The following is a 27,522-nucleotide window of genomic DNA, read 5'->3' as shown; positions in this document are numbered from 1 at the left end:
GGACCTTATCTGAAACTCTAACCTTAACCCTAGTTCTTTGACCCGTACGCTAACTTTCTAACCGTTTTCCTACAACTGATCCAAGTCATAACCCTGAACCTAAACAAGTAACGAGACCTGACCCTAACCCCCATAACAAAATCTAAGTCAGACTTACATAAAGTCTAAGACCTGACATAGACCTAACTCTTGACTTAACCATAACCCTAGACAAACAGCAACGTCTGACCCCAACCTTAAACATAACCCAATCCCTAACTCTACACATAACCACGACCTTAGTGTGCACTATACAGTTACATTAAGGCGCACTGTTTCGCACACAAAGTTACTCCGGTCAAATTTTGTAAAACTTAAAATTAAAAGTTGAACTTTGGTGAATATATTGTTTAATGTAGATAAGATTTATAAATAGACAGATGTAATATATGTTATGGTAAACAGGTGTAATTTAAACGAAGAATAGTATCCGGAACGTTTCAGTCCAATGCCGCATTAGGTTCTCTCCTCAGCATCAGATGGCTGATTCTCAAATACCTTATTTCGTACGAATTTTTGGGATTAAAATTGTGACAGAATGAATCGAAATGGGTCTTATTATTTTTACCTTTTTTCCACCTACTCCATGCAAACTTTCATCCTGTGGTAATGTCTAAGTGCCTGATATTTTATAAAACAGTATTTGGCTGTTAGTTTTGGAAATGCACACCTGAGTTGTACTAAAACTCAGTAATATTTTATTTTCTGTATGTTACCATGGCCACAGGATTTTATAAGAATAATCACTAAATTATTTATAAATGACTTGAACCTCCACACACCAAGAATTTCAAAAATATGCACTTTTTTATGACAAAACACTAGAAATTTTTCTGTGCTGAACTGACCTAACTGTATTGTACTACCTTAATCCTTACCATAGACCTGACCGTATATCTAACGTTTAACACTAACAACTTTCTTCACAGTGGACCTTATCCGAAATTCTAACCCTAACCCTAGTTCTTTGATCTGTACGCTAACTTTCTAATTGTTTTCCTAACACTCATCCAAGTCATAACCCCGAATCTAAATAAGTAACGAGACCTGACCCTAACCACCATAACAAACTCTCGGTCTGACTTTCATAAAGTCTAAGACCTAACACAGACCCAACTCTAGACTTAACCATAATCCTAGACAAACAGCAACATCTGACCCCAACCTTAAACATAACCTAATGCTTAACTATACACATAACTATAAACTGAACCCTTACCATACACCTGACCGTAGATCTAACGAAGATTGAACCCAACCCCCGGAGGAAACCAGGTGCCAGAAGATAACTTCGAGTTTAAGATTCATGCCTTTTCTCATCTGGTATTCTGCAAGAGAATGACGATTTCGAAAATGTTCGGAGTGTTTATCATCCTCATGACCGCCCGCGATTAGATCTCACACGTTTGAATTTCATTGGTCGCAATCAAAATCATTTGAATCCATAGGACGACGCTAATGAGGAGGCGGATCTCATCTTAAAATCGTCCACGTCGGACTAATACACTTTAGCAAGGGGTGGAAAGTGTCAAAGATCAGAGGTTTAAATGGTCGAAGTCCAAAGGGTCGGTGGTCCACTTCCGATTATGGGTGCCATATGTGTCTTGGAATAACATCAAGAATGTAGGAAGATGAAATCGTAAATAGCATAGATAAAAATATGTATATCTAGTTGTACATGTAAAGTACAACTACACTAAAGAAAATATGAACAGGGACACCCTCCTTACAAAAGGGGGCAACAAAAACCGTTAGCGATAGCATACCAATTACAAACACTTTCTTAAGCGTTTACTTGGTAGAGCCTCATAACGCTGGTCAAATCAAGTTTGTGTGTAAGTGAATTTAAAACATTAAGAATACGATAGCAGGAAAAAGTCCAAAATCATTATAATATACAAAACAAAAGACAAACATTTAACGGTCATACAAGGCTTGCTCAAATTTAAACCAAAAAAGGGGAGCGTAGAAAACAAACGACAAATGAAAATATGGAGAAAAATTAAAATCCGCAAGTCAATGATGTACCCAGTAGACCCCCATAACATCAGGTCAAGTACACGCGACATGTAAATATGGAAGGTATGACAAAGAAATCGGTTTACCCGATAGAGCCCAATAAAAATGAAAAGGTAAAATCCATCTGTTATAGGTGATGAATAAGTCGACTATAAAAATCTAATTATAATAAGAATGAAAGGCAATACACCATTCAAAAGCTTTTAATGTTCCGATTGTAAACATCATTTGTAAACCTTACGATAGTCAGTATAATCTTAAGACGATAGTCAAAATAGAAACATTAATTATTCAAACTGAATACAAAACATTTTAAAACAAAAATAATTAAAACAATGATAAAAATTAATGATAATGAAAATGTAAAAATAAAAAAAGCAATACAAACAAAGAAAGATAAATCTTGAAATAATACATCCCACTTTTTTATACTTACCTGTTTATAGTATGCTATATAATGACACTAATTAGGACAGTTAATGAGGATACCTATGGAGGTGGTTTTCCCCTCCCAACCTTTAAGGGCCCCTTCCAACATCAGCCCCGTGCAGGTCCGGGTGTTAAAAGAATAGACCTGCAGCAGCGCTAAGCTTGTCGTATAAGGCGACTAAATAGTGCTCAGAAACCTAGCCGGGGCTAGGCGCTCTGCCCACAGAGCAACTGGGATGTGTGCCCCAGGTGGTGGAATGGGGTACCCCTGGCGTATTACATGCAGGGGTTGTCAGGCTATAATACGGAAAACCTGACTGCAAACCATAGTGGTGCACCGTGTTGGGAAAGATGCCACGTTCCTCGCACGTTAAAGAACCCTGCTGTGGTATTCGATAGGAGTAGAAACCTTTGCGCTCCGCCACAGGAGGCTAAATTGCCCGACCTTACCCATCCCCCCTTTTTCCAGTGGCAATCAAAATTTGTCGACCCTATTATCCTTGTGACTCATCCTTTTTTTTTCATGTTCATTTTATCATCCATTTCATGTTCATCGCCTGAATATAGCTGAAATATTGCTGCTCGAACGTTAAACCCCAACAAACAAACAAAACAAACCTTCCTACATCAAAATATCCCCATGTTCCCTTTATTGGTCATGGGTCCCCCGTCTAAGTCCACTTCCGGTCCCCTTCCCTCTACCGTTCACTTCCAGTCCACGGCCACCGGATGTGACGTCATGTGCATGCGCATTGAGGTGCACCACCTGAAAAATGCGACCTGAAACGTGCATCTATACTACTTACATTATGTAGCAGCAATAATGACTTCTCCTCCACAAGAGGTTGATAATACAAGCTTCTTTTTCTGAAAGAAGCATTTTAGATATAATTCCTAGGTCCCCACCAAGTAAAAATAAAGGAAGCGCTGATATTTTTGCCAGGTATCTGATATTTTCACCATATCCATTTTCCTTATATTAGATACTCGAAAAAGAAAGGCGCCGTTAACGATAGCACATCAACAAAACATGTTACAAGCCTCAATCTCTAATTTTGACTGTTATATTGCGTGATAGAATTACAATCGAAGTGCAATTTGTGAGATTCCTGAAACTTAATATATAATTAAACGGTTTACCAATAATATGTGAGGCATATTCTTTATATAAAAAAAAAAGAGATCGAAAGATGCATAGCGGAGTCTTACAGTTTTTGGCTGTTATCTTGTTTAATGGAACATTGAAAGAATTCCAGTATCCATCATTGCAATATTCCAAATAAAAAGTCAGGTTCTGAAGGGTCTGAATGACTCTTCTGGAAAAATTATAAATATTGTTTCTATATTATTTGATCTAGCATATTTTTTGGTCAAGAAGCTAACACAATTGATTCAAGTGAGAAAAAAATAGTAGACGAATCAGTAAACGAAGGGGAGTTCATGCTTGTTTCACCCTGAAAATGTAAGTTAATTTTTGGAATTTTGAAAATATGTATTTACTTTTTTCATGCATAGAAAGTATAGATTAGTTTATTGGTGGAAATTATTATAACTAGTATAAGTTAGTTTCTTGTGGTGTAAGTAATGTGTTTGCTATTTTGTAATATCATGTATTTCCTTTTACCGTTTATAAATACGTCGATCATCATACTGCGAGTAAGACACCGTACTAGAAAGGCTCACTCACGTGTAAGTATTAACTTGAAAGATAAATCACATTAAATTCATGTATTAGTACATCTGCGAACAGGAAAGAGTACATGAGGTCTTTTTAGTTGATATTATCACTACTAGTACAACACATGAGTGGGGTGAACATCCAATTCAGTGGGGGTTTGGGCAACAGGACGATGTGGGAAGGGGTATTGGACTCAGGAAATCGGGAATTTTAATATCGGTAAATAAGGGTAACAACAAAATTACCGAACACTACTCGACCATAATCAAGTCAAGTCAAAATTAAATCTGACAAAATAGATAAATAGTTGGTACCGCAATGGTCCTGACTTGATACAGGCATTTCAAACAAAATGGTGGGTTAAATCTAGGTTTTACAGCTCTCTAAACCTCCCTCCACAATTGCGGCGTGAATACACCGGTGGATATTAAATAGCATTTACATGCTATTTAGTGTCATAATCGGTAAATCAGTGGTCACATCAGCGTAAACGATAATGTACAAAGAGCAATCATAACTCATTGCTTTGAATGCAAAATTAAAACAAAATAATTTCATAACATGTTTGATTCGTGGTTATTTAAGAAATTAATCACGAAAATTTCATTTTATCATTGTTTTACCAAGGATTGGCCATTTATGTTGCATTCTTTTACCCCAGTTAAATAACGACATAAATGGCCAGCCTGTGGTAAAACAATGATGAAATAGAGTTTCCGTGATTGATTTCGATTATAATAGAACTAGTTTCTTCATATTTTTTAATAGATGCAGCCTATGTGTTGCACGAAATGCGAGTCATGTGTTATCACTTTTTTACCAGGTCTGTGGAGTTAAGAGCTTTGTCGAGCGGAGCGAGGCGAAAATTTTTTTTAGGTTAAATTTTTGAAATATTCTTCTAGAATGAATGCAGTGTAAATATCTTTTGTGGCAGAATTAGTGAGAACCTAAAATCGCCTAATTCTTCCCCTGACAACCCATGCTTTGCAAATTTATGGGGGGGGCACGCCCGCCACGCCCCCGCCTGAATCCGCCCCTGATTAGAATGACTAATAGATGATGATACAATGAATTTGGAATGGGATATGGAGAATGGGGCAATGGTGTGGGGATGGGCCAATTTGGATATGTACAGAGTGGGAAGCTCAACCCATAGAACATGAACTGTAGATTTTAAGCTAATTCATAAGTCTACTGTCATCTTGTTCATAAGATAGAATACATAGCCAGAATTGTCTCGGTCATATATATATATACTACTTGGGAAATTCAAACAAAAGAATTCAGAAATAACGTGGAGAGGTTCAAGACGCAGTATCAGTAAATGAGACACCTTTAAGAAATACTATATAACTATAAACTTCCCAATATCCAAAAGAGCTAAGACTAACACTTCCAAAGTGTACTAACAATTTAGTATGTTCTTCCTCGCACAAATGTTCTTGCCTTGCTTCGCTTATATTGGAAGTCTTCTTACGCTATAATCACTGCGTGTTATACGCCCCTTTTAACGTGAAACCCGGGATCCGCCCCCTTAATATGCTTTTCCTAGGGCAATTCAAAATCGGAGCTATTGGACTTGCAAAGTGAAACTTACCAAGTGAAGATAATGAACAAAAAGCCAGGTCATGCATGAACATTTCAAGATCTGATTTTTTTCTTTCTTTTTTTGTAACGTAATTTTCCCTCACAACTCAAGTCACAAGATAAGAACTACGTCCCTTCAATTTTTGAATACAATTTAATCAAAGAAATAACAGAAGACAAGAGAAGTTAGGATAAATAAAAGACAGAAGGTGAAGGCAAAAATCGTTGATAGTATCATACATGTCATGTAGTGATGTATAGTTAGATACTTCAGGTGACCACCTTCCGAATAGAAGAACGTAGTAAAAGGGCAGATAACCCAACGGTAAATATCGACTAAATCTGCTGATTCCGCGGGGTCGTGCTTCACGTGGATACTTAAATTGTTATTTATTTCTTATACGCACTAGACAAGGTAAGTTAGTTGTTTCTATTATATTTTATTTATAGTTTATAAGTATTACTTATAATTGTAAACGGTTGACAATCTTTAAATATTTTAAAATTATGTTTTTGTGGTAAAAGTGTTTGCCGCATTCATCATGCTTCTTAGCAAATGAAAAATGAAGTAGTGAACGGCACCCATTGGCACTTTTTCTGAAGCGATTAAATTGAGTTTTATAGTTAAGAATGATTGAGTTTAAGCGTTATTTTATTGCAATTCACATTAATTTGTCATTTTTTACAATTATTCCTGATGTCAGTTATCTCCCTTTGATACAGTCTTGTTCATATATAATACACATAACTCAACTTATTTTAAATAGCAATATAAGATATATATATTTGTACTGAATATTCAATACAAACATTTTACTATTTGTGTGTTAGTATTTTATGTAGATTTTCAAACTCACCATTAAAGAAGGGGGTGGTAACCAAAGCTAAGCTTTAATTATCTGTCCATCCTATATGAAAGTTTGTGGATAATGCAAAACACCATTACAATAAATGCCAATTACAGTGTGACCAAGCTTAGGGAGATAATTTTTCAAATAATTTGCCAAAAAAAAAAATAGTAATAATAAACAATTATTGAATGCACATAAAAGTAAATTATTAGAAACAAATAAGCAGTTTATTCTGGATGTTGTCTTCCCCCTAAAATGTGAACTAAGATACTATTTTATAATACAAACCTATACCGTGTTCATGTAATACACATTTCATTAATATGATTTATCTTTTGCAATATATTTGTACTTTCTGTTAGAAAGAATAATTAGACCTACCTGCTGCATAGGAATACAAAGTTAACTTTTTCATCTCATTTAATGGTATGTATGGTAGCTTCTATTTTACATTTTGACATTAGCATGGGGCAGATCTATACAATTTGAAAATGTTGGAAGCAAGCTTTGGTTCCTCAGAAAAAGGGATGATGCTAGGACATGATTTAATTTGTATAGTGAAAAAGAGGGGTACACCCCCAGGTCCACCAATGAATTAGTTAACTCTATTGAATAATTTGGATTGATATATATTTAAATGCATATTGAAAACAAAATCTTAATTTGTTGTAGTAACCTAACTATAAGGAAAGGGTTGTATTTTATCAATTCAGCAGGATCGTAAGAATGAAACGTTCATATTCTGTGATTTTACAGAAAATGGCTAGAAGTGGTCTTATTAAAAGATTTTGGATGAAATTTAAATTTAAAATTTAAAGAACATAGCAAATTAGAAAAATACGATATGACTATTGAAGTTGAAGGAAGATTTGGAAGAAGGAACCTTAAAATTAGTGTAAATATGAGTTTGTTAATTAATTTATAATTGATTAGTGTGTTTGCTGTAGAATACGATTCCCTTCCAATTATTTTTCGTTCTTACCTCCGTAATCGAATTATGTCCATTTTATTTTTGTAAACGGCGATTTCACAGTATATCCGCCATATTGTTATGCGTATCCTTGGTAGAATTTCAAAACATTTTGACAGTCACTGCCAGCACTCCACAGTTTAGTTTCGCACTTTTGAAAAATGACATAAATGGAAACCAGTGGTTGCTATAGTGATTAAAAATGAAGAATCTATTGTTGATAAAACATTTTCTGAAAAAAGGGGACTTTTAAAAGTATTTTGCAATGTTTTATATATTTTCAATGTTGAAGGGGCTTTTTTCAATGACAATTTGACTTCATTTTGAAAGTGAAAGTAAGTCAATTTTTTACCATGCTTAATTTAATAAGTGGATTACAAAGTGAAATAGCTCAAAATCTAACCAGCGATGCCCATATGAGGAAGGGGTTTTTGAAGGGAAAGGTTTGAACAGTTTCAGGGATTGAAATAAAAATTTCAGATATTTTGCGGGAAATTTGATTTTTTTAAACCTGATTTTATGAACTTTTTTGCAAATTTTGGCATATTTTTGCATGGTTTCTATGGTAACCCTATATGCTGTGGGTAATTTTTTCTAGAAAATTTTCACTGCATCCTGAAGGCCTTGGCTTGAGCTATTTCTAGATATATAGATTTACAGATGCTTGACAATTTTTTAAAGTGATAAATGTTAAAAAGCATCAGATTACAAAACCAAAATTAAGCAGTTCTACAATACTGTGGAGTGCTGGCACTGGTTTCCTGCCAATTGTGTACTACACACGCTACGACCGACTTCGGATACCAGTTGTGACGTTTCACTCGGAATTTCGGATGTTTTCTTCAAACATACAAGGTAAATATAGAGAAATAGCAGACGACAATATTCTGAACATAAACAAAGCTAAAAAAAAAGTTAACCATGCCAAATTATAGACTTAAAAACGTTATAAAGAGAATTGAGGTATAAAAAAATGGTTCAAAGACTTCCTTTTTCTCTCTGTACATATACCATAAATTTTGTGGCTTCTTCATGTCACATGTGTTTCAAAGACCCAAATTTTTGACAAGTACAGTTCAGTACATCCACAAGTCATAGTATTCATACTTATAAGCATGCAAGTGAACACAAATAATAAAAATATTAAAAAAAAATGCCCAAAGATGACAGAGTCAATCATGTGTCATGGAAAATTGTGTACAAGGTCAACACTCAAGTTTAAGAAGATATTCAATTCTCTTGTTTGTCTTCACTGTCCACAAGCCAAACTGGACAAAAAGTCCTACTTTTTTTATATTTAAAAATGATTTTCTAATATTAAAAAAAATAATTTATAATATTAAAAAAAACAATTTCTAAGATTTTCTTAATATAAAAAGTTCTACTATTGTGTTTAATATTAAAAAAAAACCCAATTTTTCAATATTAAAAATTCAATTTTTTATATAAGAAATTCATTTTCTAAAATTAAAAATTTCTTTATCTGTCTGATGCTTGTACACATTTTTAATATTAAAAAATCAGACAATTTTTAATATTAGAAATTTAATTTTCAATATTAGAAAATGAGTTTCTTATATTTAGCAAGTAATTTATGATGCTAAGGGTCATATGGCATGTATATGGACCAATCAATTGCCCAAAAAAATTATTTAGACCGAAGCGTACCTGAGGTCTATTGAATTTGTGGGGGTGACCAATCAGTCCATATATTGCCAATTTTCCACGAGATTCTAATATTAGAAAAGAATTTCTTGATATTAAAAAATAATTTCTTAATATAAGAAATTAATTTTCTGAAATAAAGAATTCTATTTTTAATATTAACACATCAATCTCTAATATTAAAATCATTTTTTTAATTTTAAAAAGTACAGCATTTTGTCCACTTGTGTTCGCCAGATCTCCAACCCCCCCCCCCCTTCCAGTGCATGTATTTTATTTTCGTTTTTTAATTTTTTGGCTTAAATCTGTGTACTCTGAATTCACTTTGCAATAAGCACTGTTGAGTCAAAATGTCAATTAAACAGTTATTGTAAATTTAGAATAAGTGATTAGTGATTCCTCCCTTAACAGCACATGCTGTTTGTGAGAGTGGCCAGGCAAGTTTCTTTTTGAATGTTAAGGAAAATGTCCATTAACAGCTTTCACAACTAATTTTCCAGTTCACATGCCCAAAATACATCTTTTTCAGAATTTTTTATACAGTGACAGTTGGCCTGTAGTAGTTAATTTTACAACCTCACCTCCATTATGAGAAGCCTTTGGGCTTCGGACTACTGCTTAACTGTGAAGACTGCATTAAAAAATCTGAATATTATAAAAATGGCCCTAATTAAAGTCCCTAAGATCTCAAATCTAAAAATTAGGTCATAACAAGTAAAAACCCAACATATTATAGCATGAGTTTAAGATATATTTAAAATGATACACATTTTCATGTAGTTGTGATACCGCAACCTAATAACAACTATATCGAAATTAATACGTGTAACTGAAGTGTGAAAATAAAATGATTGGAAGAGTCAATCTTGATATAACTGTAAAAGTCAAAGCATGAACATTTGGGAAAGAATAGATACACCTGTTTGTGGTACAAATTTCAGAAGTCCATTCCCTTTTACATGTACCTAGGTATCATGTATCATCCAGAAATCAGAAAAAAACTCTTTTCTTGTCCCACTCATGACACAACCCAAAACCATTATTTGGTATGGCACCATGTACTGTAAAAAAAAGATTTATTCACTGGCAGTCAATTTCTTGTCCAGACATAAGGAACATGTTATAGTTTTGTGAAATTGTGAAACAATACTGATTTGAGGTGGGCCATTCTCTTTGTGATTTTGCTCTCAGTATTTCTAGTTATAAATCATGGTGATGTACATATAATGAGTACAGTTAAATCCGAATGTTGCATCTGCTCATGATTAGAGGTAGTCTGTTTTCTCAGGTCAAAAGTTAAATGTGACTATATACATGTACATGTATACGAGTGAAAACATAATATGGGGTAGGCATTACCTAAAAAGCCTAAATCAGCGAGCATCGTGAGCTTTACCATATGTGTACCATCTGTGCGAGACTCGTAAAAATAAAGGACATTACATAGAGGGGGGGGGGGTCAAACCAGATGAGAATTTTTGCTCCGCAAGTGCAATATTTGTATTTATAATTAAGCAGCAAGTAAAATCAATATTTCTATTTGAAAATCTGTCTTGTTAATTAATGGGTTTTTCATTCAATAAATGAATAACTTGAACAATTTTTTCCCCAAAATTCCAACCCCATACCCCCTTTCCCCTCACTCTCAAAATGGTAAAACTTTATAGCACTTCCCAATTCATTACATTTTTTATCTAGTAACATCCATTCAGTTTTGGCCTGTCAGATTAATCTGTACAGATACAGGATGTATTACAGTTCTCCATGGATGGTGGGAATATTTTACACATATCATGTGACATAAACTAAATTCAGGTGACAGATGATTGCCTTTTTCTATCTTATAAAAGCTATGCTTTGATTTTGATAATGTATTTTTTTCCAAGGCAGGTAAGGATCTTGACAACAGCAACATCGGAACAGCGGAGATACACATACTTACATCCACGTTTCCCGAAGGTTTTAAAACATAACATTCTCTTCTTTAAATAAGTAAAATAAAAATAGAAAAAGACTTGAAAACAATCAGAAAAGATGAATTTATTTCTACTGAAACATTATAAATCTTAACCTATATTTTTTTATTTGTTTGACTGAAGGAAATGATGAATTTTCTCCATAAGGACAGTCACTTTTTGTTACTTCTGGGATATGATGTTTTTAGCCCACCTGGCTGTAGGCCATGTGAGCTATTGCCATTAGTTGGCATCCGTCATCATCGTTTTCGTTAACAATTTCTTCAAATATCTTCTCCTCTTAAACAATTGAATAGACTTGCATGAAACTTATAATGGTTGTTCCTTGAAGTATCCTGCACAAAACGACCTTTGGATTTTTGATTGGTTTAAAAACATTTAGGCCTTTACTAAAAATAGAACATAGTAGTTTTTTGCATATATCTCCAAAACTGTTAGGTTTGGCCAAATATCTTTCAATTGCTGAAATATCCTTATTTTAAGGCCTACAAAAGTTTCCAGGGATCAAAGTTGTCAGATGACTCCATGTAAGAGTTATTGCCCTTGAGAGGTGAAAATTGACTTTTTTTACAGCTTTCAGCCTGTGTCTTGAAAACTGTGATAGATAGAATGAAACTTTCAATTGCTGAAATGATTCTTATTATAAGACCTACAAAAGTCTCCAGAGGTCAAAATTGTCAGACAACTTTTTGTTAGAGTTTTGCCCTTGAAAGGCAAAAATTTAACCAGGTGAGAGATTCAGGCTCCTTGGAGCCTCTTGTTTTGGTTAGTATATTGAGGTCCCTTAAGGAAAATTTAGAAAGTACATGTAATAACCGTAGAGCTTACACCCCTTTGCCGGGCTCGTTAATATATGAATGGATGTAAGACAATATTATGCATGCTATTCCAATACACACCCAACTGTAAGTGTCCCACGGAGAATTAAGTTACATATACGTATGATGATGGATGGACATTTTATGGGTGTAGTTTTACAATGTACTGCTTATTACATGATGATTGAGAATGATTATTTTTCATTACTTGCATTCCATATTTGTTTGGCTTGGTTAAATCTTATCAGCTGCTTTTTGGACAGCTTGCAAAAACATTATAGAAAAGTTTTCTCTGATGGCAAGTACACTTTCTTAAGTGTAGGTTGGATCAATACCAACAGGAGACTTACTTATTTGCATTATTCAGCTTCAGAGCTCTCCAACACCCCCAAAGAATAGTGGTTGTTTTGACAAGCTTTAATCAAGGATTTTTATAGTAGACTATAATTTTTTTCCTAAATTTTAATGAAAGTCACAAAAATGCCATTTGAAAAAATGCAAATTAACACCTTTGGTGGGTTAATTGTGGAGAACACTGAATTTGCACTTCTTTGCTTGACAGTAGTTTAACTGCTCTCATGTACACCTTAACACATATGTTTGTAACTACATTTGTATATATTACATAAGTATATATATATATATATATACAGTACTCTTTTTTCCTACTTGTGTGATAAATTTCTTCAACTTTCAAATTTACTTCCTTCATGAATGGAGTACAGAGCAACTAGAATGTTTAAATGAACTGTGCTACTTGAGGTACTTGTATATGTAATGTTGAAATGATTGAAAATATAACAGGAATGTGCACACTTATTGATCTTCAGCTTATTTTTCTTCTTCTGTTGAATGATAACAATAGAGTTTAGAGGTAACTAAATTAATAGTACTGGTACTAATGACCTACATGATAGAAATGAATTGATAATATGCCAATCAAAACAAAAGGCTGTATGGTCTTCTTAGATAAATTTAGTACTTAACAGTCATTTTCCCAATGTTTTTTTTTCTGCAACAGGATGCACAAATGAAGGAACAAGTAAATAAAGAAGCTTCAAAACAGCTTCCACTATCACAGCATTCTAGGATTCCTATTTCCCATTACCCGGGGCAAGTGAAATTTGGGTCAGGGAAATTTATGTACTTACATGTAGTTACACTTTCACATGGCAAGTTGAAAACTTTATATGCTGTAAGGATTTGTTTTGTTAGGAAAGCAGTCATTGACTGTGGGAAATTTGATTTTTTTATGGATTTTTCCTGAGGAAAGCTCAATTTCTGAAAAATCCTAGAACACTGAGACTATCCTACCATTCCTATTGTTCAAGGGATCAAAATCAGACAGTCTTGATTGAGGTAGAAGTACACACAGAGGAAGATGACATTGAGGCCCCACCAACATATAAAAAACAAGGTTTTGATTAAAATTATTATTTTGACAAAAATTGTATCTTTATAGTCTTTTAACTTGGAAAATGGGAATTATTAAGTATCAATTTAGGCTTGACTAATCATTTCAATGCAGACAGTGGGTGTGAGAATTTCCTCATCATTTACTTTTCACAGCTATTATGGATTGTTAAAAGTCTTTGACACATTCCCTGTTTCTACAGCTTATTCCATTATTTGTGAGATTATATAAAGATATTTAGTTATTTGTGATAGAAAATTGTTCACTTAAGTTTTCAAGTTACATGTACATGTATGTTACAAAATAAGCTAACCATGTTTTGATCTACATGTAGGTTACCAATGCGATCCAGATCCACTATTGCAAGAAAATCTTAATTTGAAGAGAGAAATAGCTGAGTTAAAGGAAGAACTAAAGAGGAATGTGTGGAATGTTGACAGAATAAAAGACAATGATGGTGCTATCTGATTCTATAGAGGCCTCCCTTCCTTTGCAGTATTTCTTTGGCTGTTTCAGTAAGCTGGCTTTAGTTGATTTCTTAAAATTATTATACCCCATCTCCTAATGAGATTGTGGTATATTGGTATAACCTTGTCTGCCTGTCCTTCACAATTATCTTGACTCCCAATGTGTAGATTGATTTCAAATTTGGTTTATGGTTTCATATACATATAGATGGGGCATATATTGTAATTGATTTTGTGTGCTGTCTGACATCCACTTCCTGTATAATTGGAGGTATACCTAGCATCATCAGACAATGCATGCAACTTCACAATTTAGACTTGTTTAAAGTGATTATGGCTTGAAGTTTGGGTATAGTTTAAACTTCAAATTTAAGTGTTGTTGTGGAAAGGTTATATACTCAAAAAAAATTAATATTAAAATCATTCTAAGTAAATAAATAAGTGAATGATTGAATGGCAGAGTGTTTCCATTATTTTTTCTATTGTGAAAAACCAGCCAGGAAAGAATGAATCCCTTATATGGGAATATTGCTTTTGTACTGAATACTTTGCATACCGGTACTTGAATATCTTGACAGAAGAAATTAATCCTCTCTCTTAGTATTATGTTCATTCTAAATCTGCATCTATAACAGCAATGTCTTTCTTTTTCATATTAGTATATTTATTAAGTTGATTTTTTTTCCAGGTTTTTGTCATCTAAGGCTAGAAGAATGACTTACTGGAAAGGTGATGGAACACAAACAACAGACAGAGTTATTCATCTAGGTTACAACCCACTGACCAATTATTTGCAGTATTGATGAGATTAAAGGTTCAATGTGTCAGAATCCTCTTTCTGCAGATACTTTGTAACATGGATAAATTTATTACACTCAGAATTCAAGTTGCTGAACGTCCATCCTCAGCGCCAAAGTCTTGGACATGCTGGTTCAGGCCTTTAAAATTGCTGGCACTTCCTCCTTCATCTCTCTTCCTTTCAATCATGTACTCATAAATTTGTGTGAATATTTTAGGGATAGTTTGCTCTAATTCTAAAGCTGTTAACTGAGAATGGTTTACAGCTGTAAAAGGGGGCAAATTACGTACAGGAAGGTCATTCCCAAATAGAAAGCCGGGTTACTCTGCTCTGATGGGTGTCAGAAACCTCTTGTCTACCTGATTAGTCAAAATAGAAGTTATCAATTCCTCCTTCTTTGCTTTTTGCACATTTAAACCTTGTTTTTCGGGCAGTTGCCAAAGAAACGACACATTCAACTTGTTCAATCTTTTGCGGGTAGCCATTTTGAAATAGCCATCCACCCAGGGCTGTTTCTGTGCATGTCTGCATAATTTAGTGAAATGGACTATAGAAATGATAAACATTAAATAAAATGTAATTCTTTATCTGAGAAATTGTAGGTCTTCATTTATAACTATTTAAAGGAGTTTTTATTTTTGAACAGGTTTTATAAAATACATGTAACTTTGCCTGTGGTAGATAACAAGAAAGTGTAAACATGCCCCCCCCCAAAAAAAAAAATAGCAAGATATAAATCATTATCCGAAAGTGATATGTCGGAGAGAGAATGAAAAATAGCAACAAGTGTTTGATAAAAAACTTTGTGGAGCGCAGCATGATATGACCACAATGGGCAAACCCTGAACAGTTGGGGCAAGTGTGAGCACAATATTAGTTTTTGACACACTTGAGCATAGGGACTTACTGTTTATTAGGTTTGACCACAATATAGCACACAATTTGAAATTCAATGAAAAATTTTCAAAACCGGGTCAAAAATAAAAAAAGTTGATTTATTGGGATGTGGTCCCTTTGATTTCTTTTAATTTGAAAACGGTAAGAGATATCTGAAATTAGATTAAAAAAGGCAAAAGCACAGGCAGGGATTTTCATGACGAATCAAATTCGAAATCAGACCAAAAATAAAAAAAATAACTTTTTGGGATGTGGCCTCTTTGACCCCTTACATCACTTGAAAATGATAAGAGATATCTGAAACCTGACTGAAAACGCATGTCCTGCAGGGATTTTTATTAAGAACCCATTAAAAAATCTAAATTTCACAAATTTCAAAAATACTCAAGTTTTCGTAAATAAGTCTGAAGTTGACGGACGCCAACAACAATGACGACGACAGGGTGAGTGGTCAAATGAAAACTAAAACGATGCTATGAGCAACGAACGACGTTTTTACATGTATGTCGTCTATTACTGAAATACTGAAAAAAAAGAAAACTACCACTTTGCTTGCTTACAAGCATGCAGCCTTTGCGTATCTTAACCCTAACAATATGATACATGAACAGATGATTTGCTTGAAATACTGGTATTGTCATATGGAGACCAGGGAAAAACGGAACTTGGAAAATTGAAATTGAAAGGTATATTTCTTGTTGTTTTAGATTGCTCTTTCGTGTCTCCACCCTACTTAAAACTGGACGCTGTGATTGCACACAGAGTGCTGAAAATTTTTAATGTCTAATTCCAAATGTTGCATTTTGGGGATTTTGAAAAGCTTTTTGATTTGTTTAAGTTGTGCACCAGCAAAAAGGGGAATATCTAGACCCCAATTTTCATTGTACATAATCAAAATTTTGAATTTAACTAAAAGTGGCTTCATATGACTCTCAGATGGTCCAATCAATTTCTAGACACGCAGAGGACATCTACCATACTGGTACAACCGGTCCATGCTCCACCACGGGTAGGTCCGGCGTTGAACCCATCTTCTGGCGGAAAATTATGCAAATTTCGTGAATTTTTATTTTGCAGGAAATGAGCAATAACAGCATGTTAAAGCCCCCCCCCCTCACCCCCCCCCCCAAAAAAAAAAAAAAAAAAAACAATAATAATAAAACGTTGTGAAGCGAAAGATGAATAACAATTGACATTAAAAAAAAAAACAATAAAAAATCAGAAACAACCACTAGGACAGGCATATAAAGTATATGGCGGGGTTAAATATATTGTTTGGTGCTCGACCCTACCCCGAAGGGAAAATACAAAAATAAAACGAATTATAAAATTCTGCCGAATTCGGATTTAACTCTTAAATTGAGATAAGTTGGGTGTCAGTTTCTGTAATGTATTAGCCGCAAGGTGTACTATCGCTTGGGTGTATCCGTAGAAAAAATATAATTCATATCTGTATTTTGATAAGATATTAAAAAATTTGGAACTGAACTTCAGTTGCTGGGTGATTCATTATAATTGAAAGATGGTTACAATTTATTTGCCATTGTTTTCTGTCATTCAAAAACAAAATCAAACAAAAGAATCAACGGGGATTTATATTGAGGAAAAGATTGTGTAACGTTTTAACCAAATATGGTATCCAGTATTGATTTTTGATTGGTTATTGAGTAACATATCCGTCCAGTAAAGAGAACACTAAAACAGCTAAATAAATGAATTATTTATTATTTTCATAAGAGTACAATAGTAGTACCCATTATACATTTTATAAAACAATCGATTATTGTATAAGGAAAGTTCATATAAGGTAAAATAAGCGAAAGGTAATTGGGAACAACATTATACATTAGTAATAATTCAACAAATACACAAACAATAACGAACAATAAAGAAAAACAGTGATGTTTCCCCAACATATGCCGTAGTTTGTTTGTTTGTTTTTATTTTGTGTGTTTGTATTTTTTTATTATTCTTTACAAATTTGTGAGGTGTTTTTTCTATTGTTAATAACTAGAAATACTGTTAGAAAGCACAAAAAGAGAATTGCCAAGCTGCTTCAAATGGAGTTAAATGTTCATTGTAAACCATTAATTTCAATTATTTTCCTTTATTTATTCCCGCTCGATCATCTGCATATGATGTCCAACCTTTCTATAACAGTCAAATTTCCTGTAGGAAAAAGTGCAATTTTCAAGCTTTCAACATAGAAAACCCTCGGTTCATTTCTCTCTTACAAGAATATTATTCCTCCATGTACATCTGCATTTGATGCCCAGCTTTCCTATCAAAATTTCGTCAGTCCCGAGCGGTTTAGTATGAGTTGCAGTTGTAAGAAATGTATAAAGATAAGGAGACTGACAGACTGACATGGTGATTCCTATGTATACCCATAAACGTAGTTTTACAAAGTGTAATCCTTAATCATGATTTTCATAATGTTATTCTCGTTTTGAGTGGATCTAAGCAAGATGTAACACTATTTTTGAATGGCCTTGCTTAGTTACGGTGTAACTTACTTTATATTCAGGATAAAATGAAATATTTACCTGACTACCGCATGGGATTAAGGGGTACTTGATACGACTGATATCTTGCCACTCCAGGATTACAGAAGGATTACTGTGTAAAGTCTAAATTGTCAAACGTCACGAATATTTGAAATAATTTCAAAATTTCTTCATCTCACGGTACTGTTATCTTGAAGAGCTCTACCAGGTCAACTAAATTTAAATGTCAATTTTATTATTTTGGCAGTTCTGTGATTTGTGGGTGTTAGACACGTAACTTTACGAAAAGATATGTTTTCTGTCTACAAATTCGTCATTTGTGAGAAAACTTATAAAATTAGCAAAGAGATGATTGTTTGACATTCATTGCTGACCGATGAGAGACGTTTTAACATTGCTGACCGATGAGAGATGTTTAATATTGTTGACCGATGAGAGAAAGTTTAACAATGCTGACCGATGAGAGACATTTAAACATTGATGACCGAGATCTTGAACATTACTGACCGATGAGAGACGTTTGACATTGCTGATCGACGAGAAACGTTTAACATTGTTGACCGATGAATGATATTTTTAAAACATTGTTGACCGATGAGATGTTTGACTTGATTAACACTGTTGATCAATGAGTGATACTTAACATTGCTGACCGATGAGAGATGTTTAACATTGCTGATCGATGAGAGACGTTTAACATTGTTGACCGATGAGAGATATTAAACATTGCTGAACGATGAGAGATGTTTAACATTGCTGACCAATGAGTGATACTTGACATTGTTGAGCGATGAGAGACGTTTAACATTGCTGACCGTTGAGAGATTGCTATTTGACTAAAGACATTTGACAAGATATAATTCTGGTCAAAATTCATAAAAGTTGTTTCAATCAATCTCTTCACTGGCAATATTTTTCAGTTAACATTCATTCATAATCAACCTTTGTAATTCGTTGTCAAGTAACTTGAAATAAACATAACGGTTAGAAATTATCAAAATCAGATAGTCGTGACTTTGCCAAGGAACGGGGAGCATCTTTTGCAGTGTGAGACAGTTCCACTACTTGAAGATGTGGGTTCGGCTTCTCGCTTGCCACGCAACACTTCCATCAATTCTTTTTTCTCTATTTCAAGTTTTTCGATATCTTGTCGTCTTTGTATTTCTAGGTCCATCATGAGTTTCAGTTTTTGTGAAAATTTTGATATTTCGTCCTTTAGACTTTCAATCTGAGATTGCATGATTGACTCTTTATTAACCATATGGCTACGCTGCATATTAAGTCTCAATTCCATTTCTCTCTTCTGCTCCTCAAACTTGCAAGCCATCTCAGACCTTAGAACGTCCATTGCAGTTTTGAGCTCCGTTATGCAGTTGTGTGTTATGTCTTCGGGAGTGACCATCAAAAAGCCGCATCCATTAGGACACTCCATAGCATGGAATTCACATGTTTTCAAATGATCTTGTAAATCTTTCCTTAAAACCATAGCTGTACACTTCACGTTGGTACACTCGATTTGCATGAAGAGACATTCGGAATCGTGATTTCTGATGAATTCCAGTTCACAGGAATATTCACAACCTGCCTGATAGCGTTCACAACGAACTTTTAGACGATTTAAATCGTTCCTCATGTATCGGAATAAAGGGCGCAGATTGTGATGTGATAATGGTTTCCTGTCTTCTGGACATATTGTTTCATGAACCAACCAGCCCTCGATACACGATCTACAATAGGCATGCTCGCATGGCGCCTAGACTGGGTCTTCTAAGACATCACGACAGATGCAGCAATGCAGTCCCTCGTTAACGGGCTCCAGAAATCTGTCAACGTCGTACCCCATCCTGTTGTATCTGAAACATATTATCCCGAAACACCATATGAATACTAGTATATGAAATTATGCTCCTCCTTATTTAGTCGATTTTATCGCTTAGTTGCTTTTATGGAATATTTGTCGTAATTGGCTACCAGTTGTCTTGATTTCTTTGCAAACAACGGGTTTAAATTTTAATACCACTTCTTGTTATAATTAGAAGTATTGCATAATAAATTATATACAATCTGATTTTGTAAACTCGGATAACCTATATTCGGGTATGTTGATGGTCATAAAGACTTTTCTATAGCCTTGTTTGACAAGGTTTTAATATGGCTTTTAAATACATTATACCTCGAAGATCTAAACCGGTACTTTGGTTGTGTAGTCACTTTTTGAAATTTATTGAGTCTCGCGATCGGTAGAAAATACATGCAAAAGTTTAAAGGTATATAAAGTTACATGCACAAATTATTCATAACATCTCATCCACATGGTGCGGTGGCACACAGATTTTCTACGTGTACTATATCGACGACTCGTCCTTAACATCTCAAATTCAGACGTATTTGAATTTGGTTTCTTTAATCTACGATATTCATGTATGTGACTAAACAGCAGACTTATATTTGTCAAAGCAAATTAATATGATAGTATTTTTTCTTAGATTAGCAAATGTCTAATTCTGTTTAGTCCATATAAAAAAATTGATATATATATATATGACTAGTATTTACTATTTTTATAAAGGTTATATATACGTTGGTGCATTTTTTTGCGTTTTACTGTATCTGTACCTTTCTCCGTTGGTGTTATCTTTTATCTCTCTAAGCTTCTGATCGCATTTGGCCGAGTGCGGGCATTGATGGTGTTACGTACAAGGAGTTTAGATAGTTTTTACTTTAGAATTTCGTGGTCTCCTGCGACAAGAACAGAGTCGATTAAAATTGAGGAAAGGCAAGAACAATTCAGTGCTGTCGTCAGTACATGTTCCATGCACATACATTATTTTTAATCATTGTAATGTTTTTGAAACAGGAAAACGAATTGTACGTCAAGACATTATTATGTAAAAATATTTTTAATGGTGGCCGGTGTTAAAAGTAAACCATAAAAAAAACATGAAACCAAACCGAAAGCAGCATCGTTTTGTTTCACAATTATAACTAATTATTCTACCTACCTTTCCCGATTTTCTTTCAAAACAGTCGATGTGTATCCCGAAAACAAAGTTTAAATTCTGCAGTTTAAAGTCCCTATTAAGTATATATGATTTTGACAAACAAAAGCGTAATTGAACTTATCTGGATATACCCCATTGTAAAGTCTTTATACGGTCTAGATATACAAATAGGTATTTTGACGCTTTTTGATCCTATAATAAAAATGTAATCTAAGGTCATTCATAAATCATAAAATTTTGAAGCGATATCAAGCGTAACATGTAAACAGTGGGAGCATTGAGCAATATATTTTTGCTGTCATCTCAAAATCTTCAGTTCATAGGGGTGAATAAAAGGACACTTATTGATAGGGGACTCCGCCGATATATGAAATTGCATTTTTTTTAATGGTTACGATTTTTTATGCTTAAGCATGAAAACACCCGGAAATGATTATCAACACATTATCATGCAATTTGATATTGTAGTATTGAAACAATACTTTAATTCCTATTTTTCACTGTTGTTTCCATTGGAGAGACTTGGGTCCACTTTATAAATGACTGGAGCCGCCGCTGATATAGATGGGTGATTTTCAGTCAGGAGTGTAATTGATGAAAATCAGATAAGCGCATTTTGCTTCAATAAATTCTTTATATTTTCTTCTAAAATATTAAAAAATGGTTTCTTATTGAAATTGTAGAAACACCCGGCTTTTCTTTTTTTCCATTCGCAAGACTTAGTTGATATTTATTTTAATTTATACAGTGTATCTAACAGGGGCCCGCTATACACGTGTATGTAATTAATTATTGTTTGACACTTTCTGGGTTGTCTTTCCTTTAATTGTACCACTAGACACCAGCCTGCCAGTTTCTTTGGTTAGTATATTTACTGATGCTGATATTTAATTCTAGTGTTCCCACGACAAACGCGATGACTTTTCATTTCGTATTGTCAACTTTCCTTTCACCTGTGACAACATCCCTTAAGCACCTGCGTATGGATTTTTCATATCACTACTCATACGTTATGCCAGAGCCTGTCGTAACTATGCATACTTTTTGTATCGCGATTAGGCTTCTGGAACAAGGTTATGTTGCTCCAAGACTAACGTCATCACTACAGAAGTTTTATGGTCGTCATCATGAACTCGTGGATCGGCGTTACGGTGTATTCACCTGCACCATGAAAACTGATTTGTTCAATGTGTCATAGATTTCCTTGCATCTTTCGACTACCCTAGACTTGACTTTTTATTGGCAATTCAGCGGGTGTTTCTAGAAAAGCAGAGGACGCTTAACCTACCGGTGTACCAGGTCCATTTTCACAGTTTTCTCCCAGTGGAGTCCGAGTTGCTCATTTACTTTTGTTAATTTGTATGTAATATTTTATGTTCTTTGTTGTGTATGTCTGTTTTCCATGTCTGATCTTTGTCCCTGGTTTACATTCTTTTTATTTCCGCTAGAATCTTGGTTCCCTTGATTACTCTTTCCTATTAAGAAACCCAATAATGAAAGCTCGAAATAATAAAACATAGTCTAGATGAATGGAGTGATCACTAGATCTGGTTGTTATATTTTCCTGCTTGTAAGTGATGAATGGTATAATTAGTATCTGTGTCGACGTAAAAAATATGTAGTCGATTTAGTTTTTTTCTCTTCTATTGGAGTCGACATCATAATGCTATTATTTTTCCTGTCTTTCAAAATAAATACTCGATTTGGGCACACTAACATTTACATGTATATAACTATCTCGTATATTATATAAGATGTCTAAATAAGATATTGAATAAATATGATAACGGCTTGCAATACTTTTAAACATTTGTATTCTTAAACTACTTGCAGTAAATAATTGTAGATGTGACATTATTTTTTTTAAGAACAACACCCTTTTTTTTAAATGTTACGGGGTCGAATTTTTTCATGGGTTGTAGAGTTACCTTTTGACTGAATTCCTGTTTATTGACTGGTACCTGTATACAATTTTACGTCACGCCTGGTTTGTGAACTTCAGAGATAAAGTTTCGATATGAACGAGGAAGGTGTTCAAAAATGTGAACGTAAATTATAATATGTTTGACAATGAATATGATGAATGGAGTAGCGGCTAATGGGAATCCTGCTATACCCAAGGACGATGACAAGATTCGGAGAAAGGTGATTTAAAAAAAAATCAACTTGTTTCTTTGCACATTTGATTGCTGTTACTCTGGTATCATGTTACCATTATTTGGTGATACATTTTAGTCCTATAAATAGTAGAGTCAGTTGTTTTAAATTTAAGGGTGTGATAATTTTTGGTTGTCAGATCAAATGCAACTACAAGTCTACAAGCAGGACATGAAAGACTTCTCGGCTTCATATTCAAATGTCAAAATTATTATGCTGTCTTGGGCGGCTGGCATGTCAGTTAACTGCTAGTAGTCTTTAGTTTTTAAATGTGTGTAATTTATATTCAGTTTCTTAATTTCAGTTGTAACAAGGGACTAAGACTTTTTGAACTGTTTTTTTTTGTGTGTTTAGCTGTGTATTATTTTTCCACAGTAGCCAGATTTTAAAGAGGGGTTGTGATCACGTCGAGGTAATTTAGCCCTGCCACATTTTTTGCGCCTGTTTCAAGTCAGGAATTTCAGACCTCTATGTCTTGTTTCATTTTCCCCTTTATTTTTTTACATGTATGTTACTTGAGTACATCTATAAGCCAGTATAAGGGGCAACTCTTTTGCTGCACCTGTGTATATTGATGTTTTGGGGCCAGCTGCAGCCTGCCCTATAGTATGAGGGTTTCCTCCTCATTCATTAATGACCAATTGGTGGCCTTGGGCTGACATTTTCATCCCGGTAAGGTTGTCTCTTTAACATGCATGTATTCACCATACCTATTCTTGTTTTATATACATGTATGAACGAAAACATGTACATGTATATGGACACTATTTTCCCCATTGTCCTTTTTTCCACCATTATTGAAGGTCTTGTGCCTGTGCCTCAGCGAACATCATGATTATCTGGACTACATGTAGATATTCACAGACAATTGAATTTTTGTGTTTGGCAAAAAATAATAATGTCTTGTTTTCGATTACACCTCTAAAATTAAGTAGGGTTGGTACATGTAGATTGGGATTTTTAAAATTTTTTCTTTTTCTTTTTCTTTAATTTTGAAATGAAATAAGTGTGACACCAAACTCTTAATACAATAAAAACCAAATCTGCAATGATTAAACATGTTATAGATTTAGTCCATGGCTATGAGCACACTCACATGTGTGTCTACAATCAAATCTTAATATAAACAACCAGTATTTCTGACTCCTCGTTTTTCCATTTACATGTAGGATAGAAAAAATATCTTTGGCTTTATTTTCTTCTTTTTTTCTGTAAGACAGTTGGCAGGCTTTTTTATTATTTTTTTTTCAAAGTCACAAATAAAAACTTTTGGTAAAGGGGGTCTGAAGGAGGGATGGTATGTAAATAGTTTCATAAATAGTTAAGTAAACCTTAGATATTCATGTACATGTAAATGGGCACATGCCATGAGCTACATTTGTACATGTACATGTATATAAAATTAATTTGATTAGTCTTCGAAGTTAGGTATTGAATATACATGTACATGTACAACATGTTTATTGAGTAGTATGCAGCATTGCTCAGATTAGACTTATCCCAATTGTACATTTTTGTACATGTACATTTGGCCATGTGATAAAATAAAACAACAAAAATGAAAACCCAGATTCAGAAATCCAACCAACATAATACAATGTACATGTATTTATTCATGTATACATTCATATCTCACTTAATCATATTATGATACCATGTTGTTTTTATTCTTGTAAAATTTCCACCTAAGTTTGTATTTACCCCCAACACTTTTTCCCCCAAAAAGTAATAAATATTTCTAGTGAAATATGTACATTTGAATGTATATGTACATGTTAAAGCAAGCTGCTTAATTGCATTGCAGTGACAATAAGTCGAAATGAATGTAGGTGTTGATCTCCATATTTAGCTTTAGAACTTGAATAAGGTTAGTTACAAGTAAGGACCACTGCATGTTCATTGAAATTTTATTTGAGTACTATATTAGGGAACCTAATAAATTTGACTTTTTAATGAGTATATAAACATGTAACTATAAATGTTCCATTCAATCACACCTTAAATTAATTGTCACATTTCATTATGTTTTTTTTCAGCAACCTTGATTAGAAGGTGAAGTTTTCTCCATACATGTAAATGTACAAAAATATATAGCCAAAGTTAAAAAAAATTAGTAATACTCCAGCTAAGAATCATGCAAAATGTGATAAATGTACATGGTTGGAAAGCCAACATATTTTTATTTTTGATATTTTGTTTAAAATGTTTAAGTAAACAGAAAACAACATGTTGATTTTTATATAACCCATGTTCATGAGAGATATAAATTATAGAGTGTACTGTAGAATTCAAAATGAAGGGAGATAATTTTGTAAATGACAATAAAATACAATAGAAACTGTTTGATTTTCACTGTCGATTATCTCCCAAAAGCAGACAGATGGGAATAATAGTACATTTCATCATATAGACCTATAAAGCAACTTAATGAAAAAAAAAAAAAATGTGTGGCCCTTTTTTGGGGGTATTTCACATATTACAGAATTTCCATGATTCCTACAAAGACTACTACTTAAATAATTTTACTCTACAATTTTTTTATTTGAAAACCTTGCTATTCAGGGGTTCAGATTAGAGAATTTCTTAGGACAGAAACCGATTTCATCTGAAAAGGGACTTACATGTACATATATACTGTACAGGTACATGTACTCGGTTACTATTACATGTACATATGTTCAAATGTATGGACTCCCTGTTACATGTATTTGTAGATTTAAATTTGCAATTATACATTAAGGATTACCCTATTCTGGCTAGGAAGCTACATGTACATGCACAATTTGTAAATACAAATGTACATGTGGCACATGTGTATATACATGTTACATGTACATGTATAAAATTACATAGTTATGGTTTTATACATTTACATGTACATGTGTACATGGTTTTATACATACATGTACATTGTACAGGTTTGTCCAGGACGTATTTTCTATGAGTGGACCTTTTGGGCATTAAATCTTGACTTGCCTTGGACCTTAATTCTTGCAAGTTAACTTGAATCCTAAGGCTTATGGAAATTCTATTTAATTTCACACCTAAAATGAAATTTAACACTTAAATTTATTAAGCAGGAAAATAAGACTGTGATAAAACTTTTAACATTTTACTTGTAGGTTAATGAACAATGTAAGTTACACCTTCTCATTATTACTAAACTGGGAAATAACCAGATTTTTCAGAAATGTTTATTTTCATGCATCATAGAAAATTGATTAATAGCAAAATAATGTTTTAAAGTTTTTTTCTTGTACATTCATAATGTACCAGGAAGAGGATGGTGTTTTATAGAATATTTTTATGTTTTTAAAATTATTATAACCTACATGTAGCTTCTTACATTACAAATGATCTTGTACATGTTGAATGTAGATGTACAAAAACATGTACATGTACATATTCAAAATGTACTTCAAATACAATGTACATGTACACATAGAGTCTCATTGGTGAAGAGTTGCTTTGATTAGTGTTTGCTGTTGGCCACTAGCTCTTTTCTTCCAGGGTTCCATTGAAGTGCTACATACATGTAGTTGTTGCTTTCTCTTTCACCATTTTCACACTTTAGTACATGTATTTGACCTAGCCATGTCCACCTTCTTCTGATTCCACAGCTGATGTTTCTGGTGGTAACAATTTCATTACAGTCTTTTTTGTTTCCATTTGTCATTCTATTTTAGAATTATTCTATTTGATGAAATTTTGTATATTTTGTATTTATCATCAGGCACCATAAACACACAGGCACTTGTCTGAGAAAATGATCAACCCCTATACCTTACAATGTACATGTAACACACAGACCTTCTTGAGGGGATGGTCTGCGATTTTATGTTGAGTTAGGAAAAATGTTTTGTGCAAGGGAGAAAATAATTAATTTTTTCAGCTGCAGAATTAAAAAATTCTTTTTGAAAATCTACATTGTTAAGTAATAGAGTACTATTGAATCATAATTTACTTTCCTATCTATGGCTGAGTAAAAATTTTTTTTTTGCTTAAATTTAGATTAATTTAATTTTTTTTTCAAAATATCCCTGGTCCCCCCACCCCCAGTGTAAACATTTTTGGTTCTGAAGGTATACGGGTTGATTTTTTTCTGTGATCAAGTATGATACATGTGTAATTAAAGGACCTTTATAATAAAGGTGTATACAGTATGTTTTTGAAGATGATATAAGAAGAGAGGTCAGAGGGATGTACTCTCCCTATTAGGTGTACATGTATGTGTAGGTCATTCACAG

At 33.6% G+C, this 27,522-nt stretch overlaps 3 protein-coding genes and 1 long non-coding RNA gene across 5 annotated transcripts in view; 2 read left to right on the top strand and 2 right to left on the bottom strand.

Annotated features, from left to right (window-relative positions):
* Positions 1-8,546, bottom strand: part of LOC148617825 (uncharacterized) — a 42,884-nt gene extending 34,338 nt beyond the window's left edge. The window contains 2 exon segments of the mRNA XM_088585407.1: positions 3,294-3,354; positions 7,586-8,546. The gene's annotated coding sequence lies outside the window, so the exon portion shown is untranslated.
* Positions 5,847-16,709, top strand: LOC148617824 (uncharacterized). Its single transcript, XR_015922540.1, has 4 exons — positions 5,847-5,983; positions 10,470-10,509; positions 13,781-13,961; positions 14,602-16,709. It is a non-coding gene; the product is annotated as an uncharacterized LOC148617824 (long non-coding RNA).
* Positions 16,710-17,314: 605 nt separating this feature from the next.
* On the bottom strand, positions 17,315-22,812 carry LOC148617823 (RING finger protein 151-like). The gene is given in 3 exon segments (XM_088585405.1): positions 17,315-19,969; positions 20,733-20,855; positions 21,119-22,812. A coding segment is annotated over 1 exon segment (843 nt). The 5' UTR covers positions 19,960-19,969; positions 20,733-20,855; positions 21,119-22,812; the 3' UTR covers positions 17,315-19,116.
* Positions 22,813-23,049: 237 nt separating this feature from the next.
* Positions 23,050-27,522, top strand: part of LOC148617821 (rhophilin-2-B-like) — a 38,767-nt gene continuing 34,294 nt past the window's right edge. Inside the window, exon 1 of one of the 2 annotated variants that reach the window (XM_088585401.1) lies at positions 23,050-23,263. In XM_088585401.1, coding sequence (XP_088441527.1) covers positions 23,189-23,263 — 75 coding nt within the window. In that variant the 5' untranslated portion in view covers positions 23,050-23,188. The remainder of the gene's footprint in view (positions 23,264-27,522) is intronic. The other variant, XM_088585403.1, reaches the window with a different exon arrangement.

The sequence above is a fragment of the Perna viridis genome, chromosome 5 (genome assembly GCF_037379345.1).
Source record: "Perna viridis isolate PV_CMFRI_1.1 ecotype Kerala chromosome 5, ASM3737934v1, whole genome shotgun sequence".
Lineage (NCBI taxonomy): Eukaryota > Metazoa > Mollusca > Bivalvia > Mytilida > Mytilidae > Perna > Perna viridis.
Note: the sequence above shows the minus strand (reverse complement) of the source record. Positions and strands in the feature narration are given on the sequence as shown.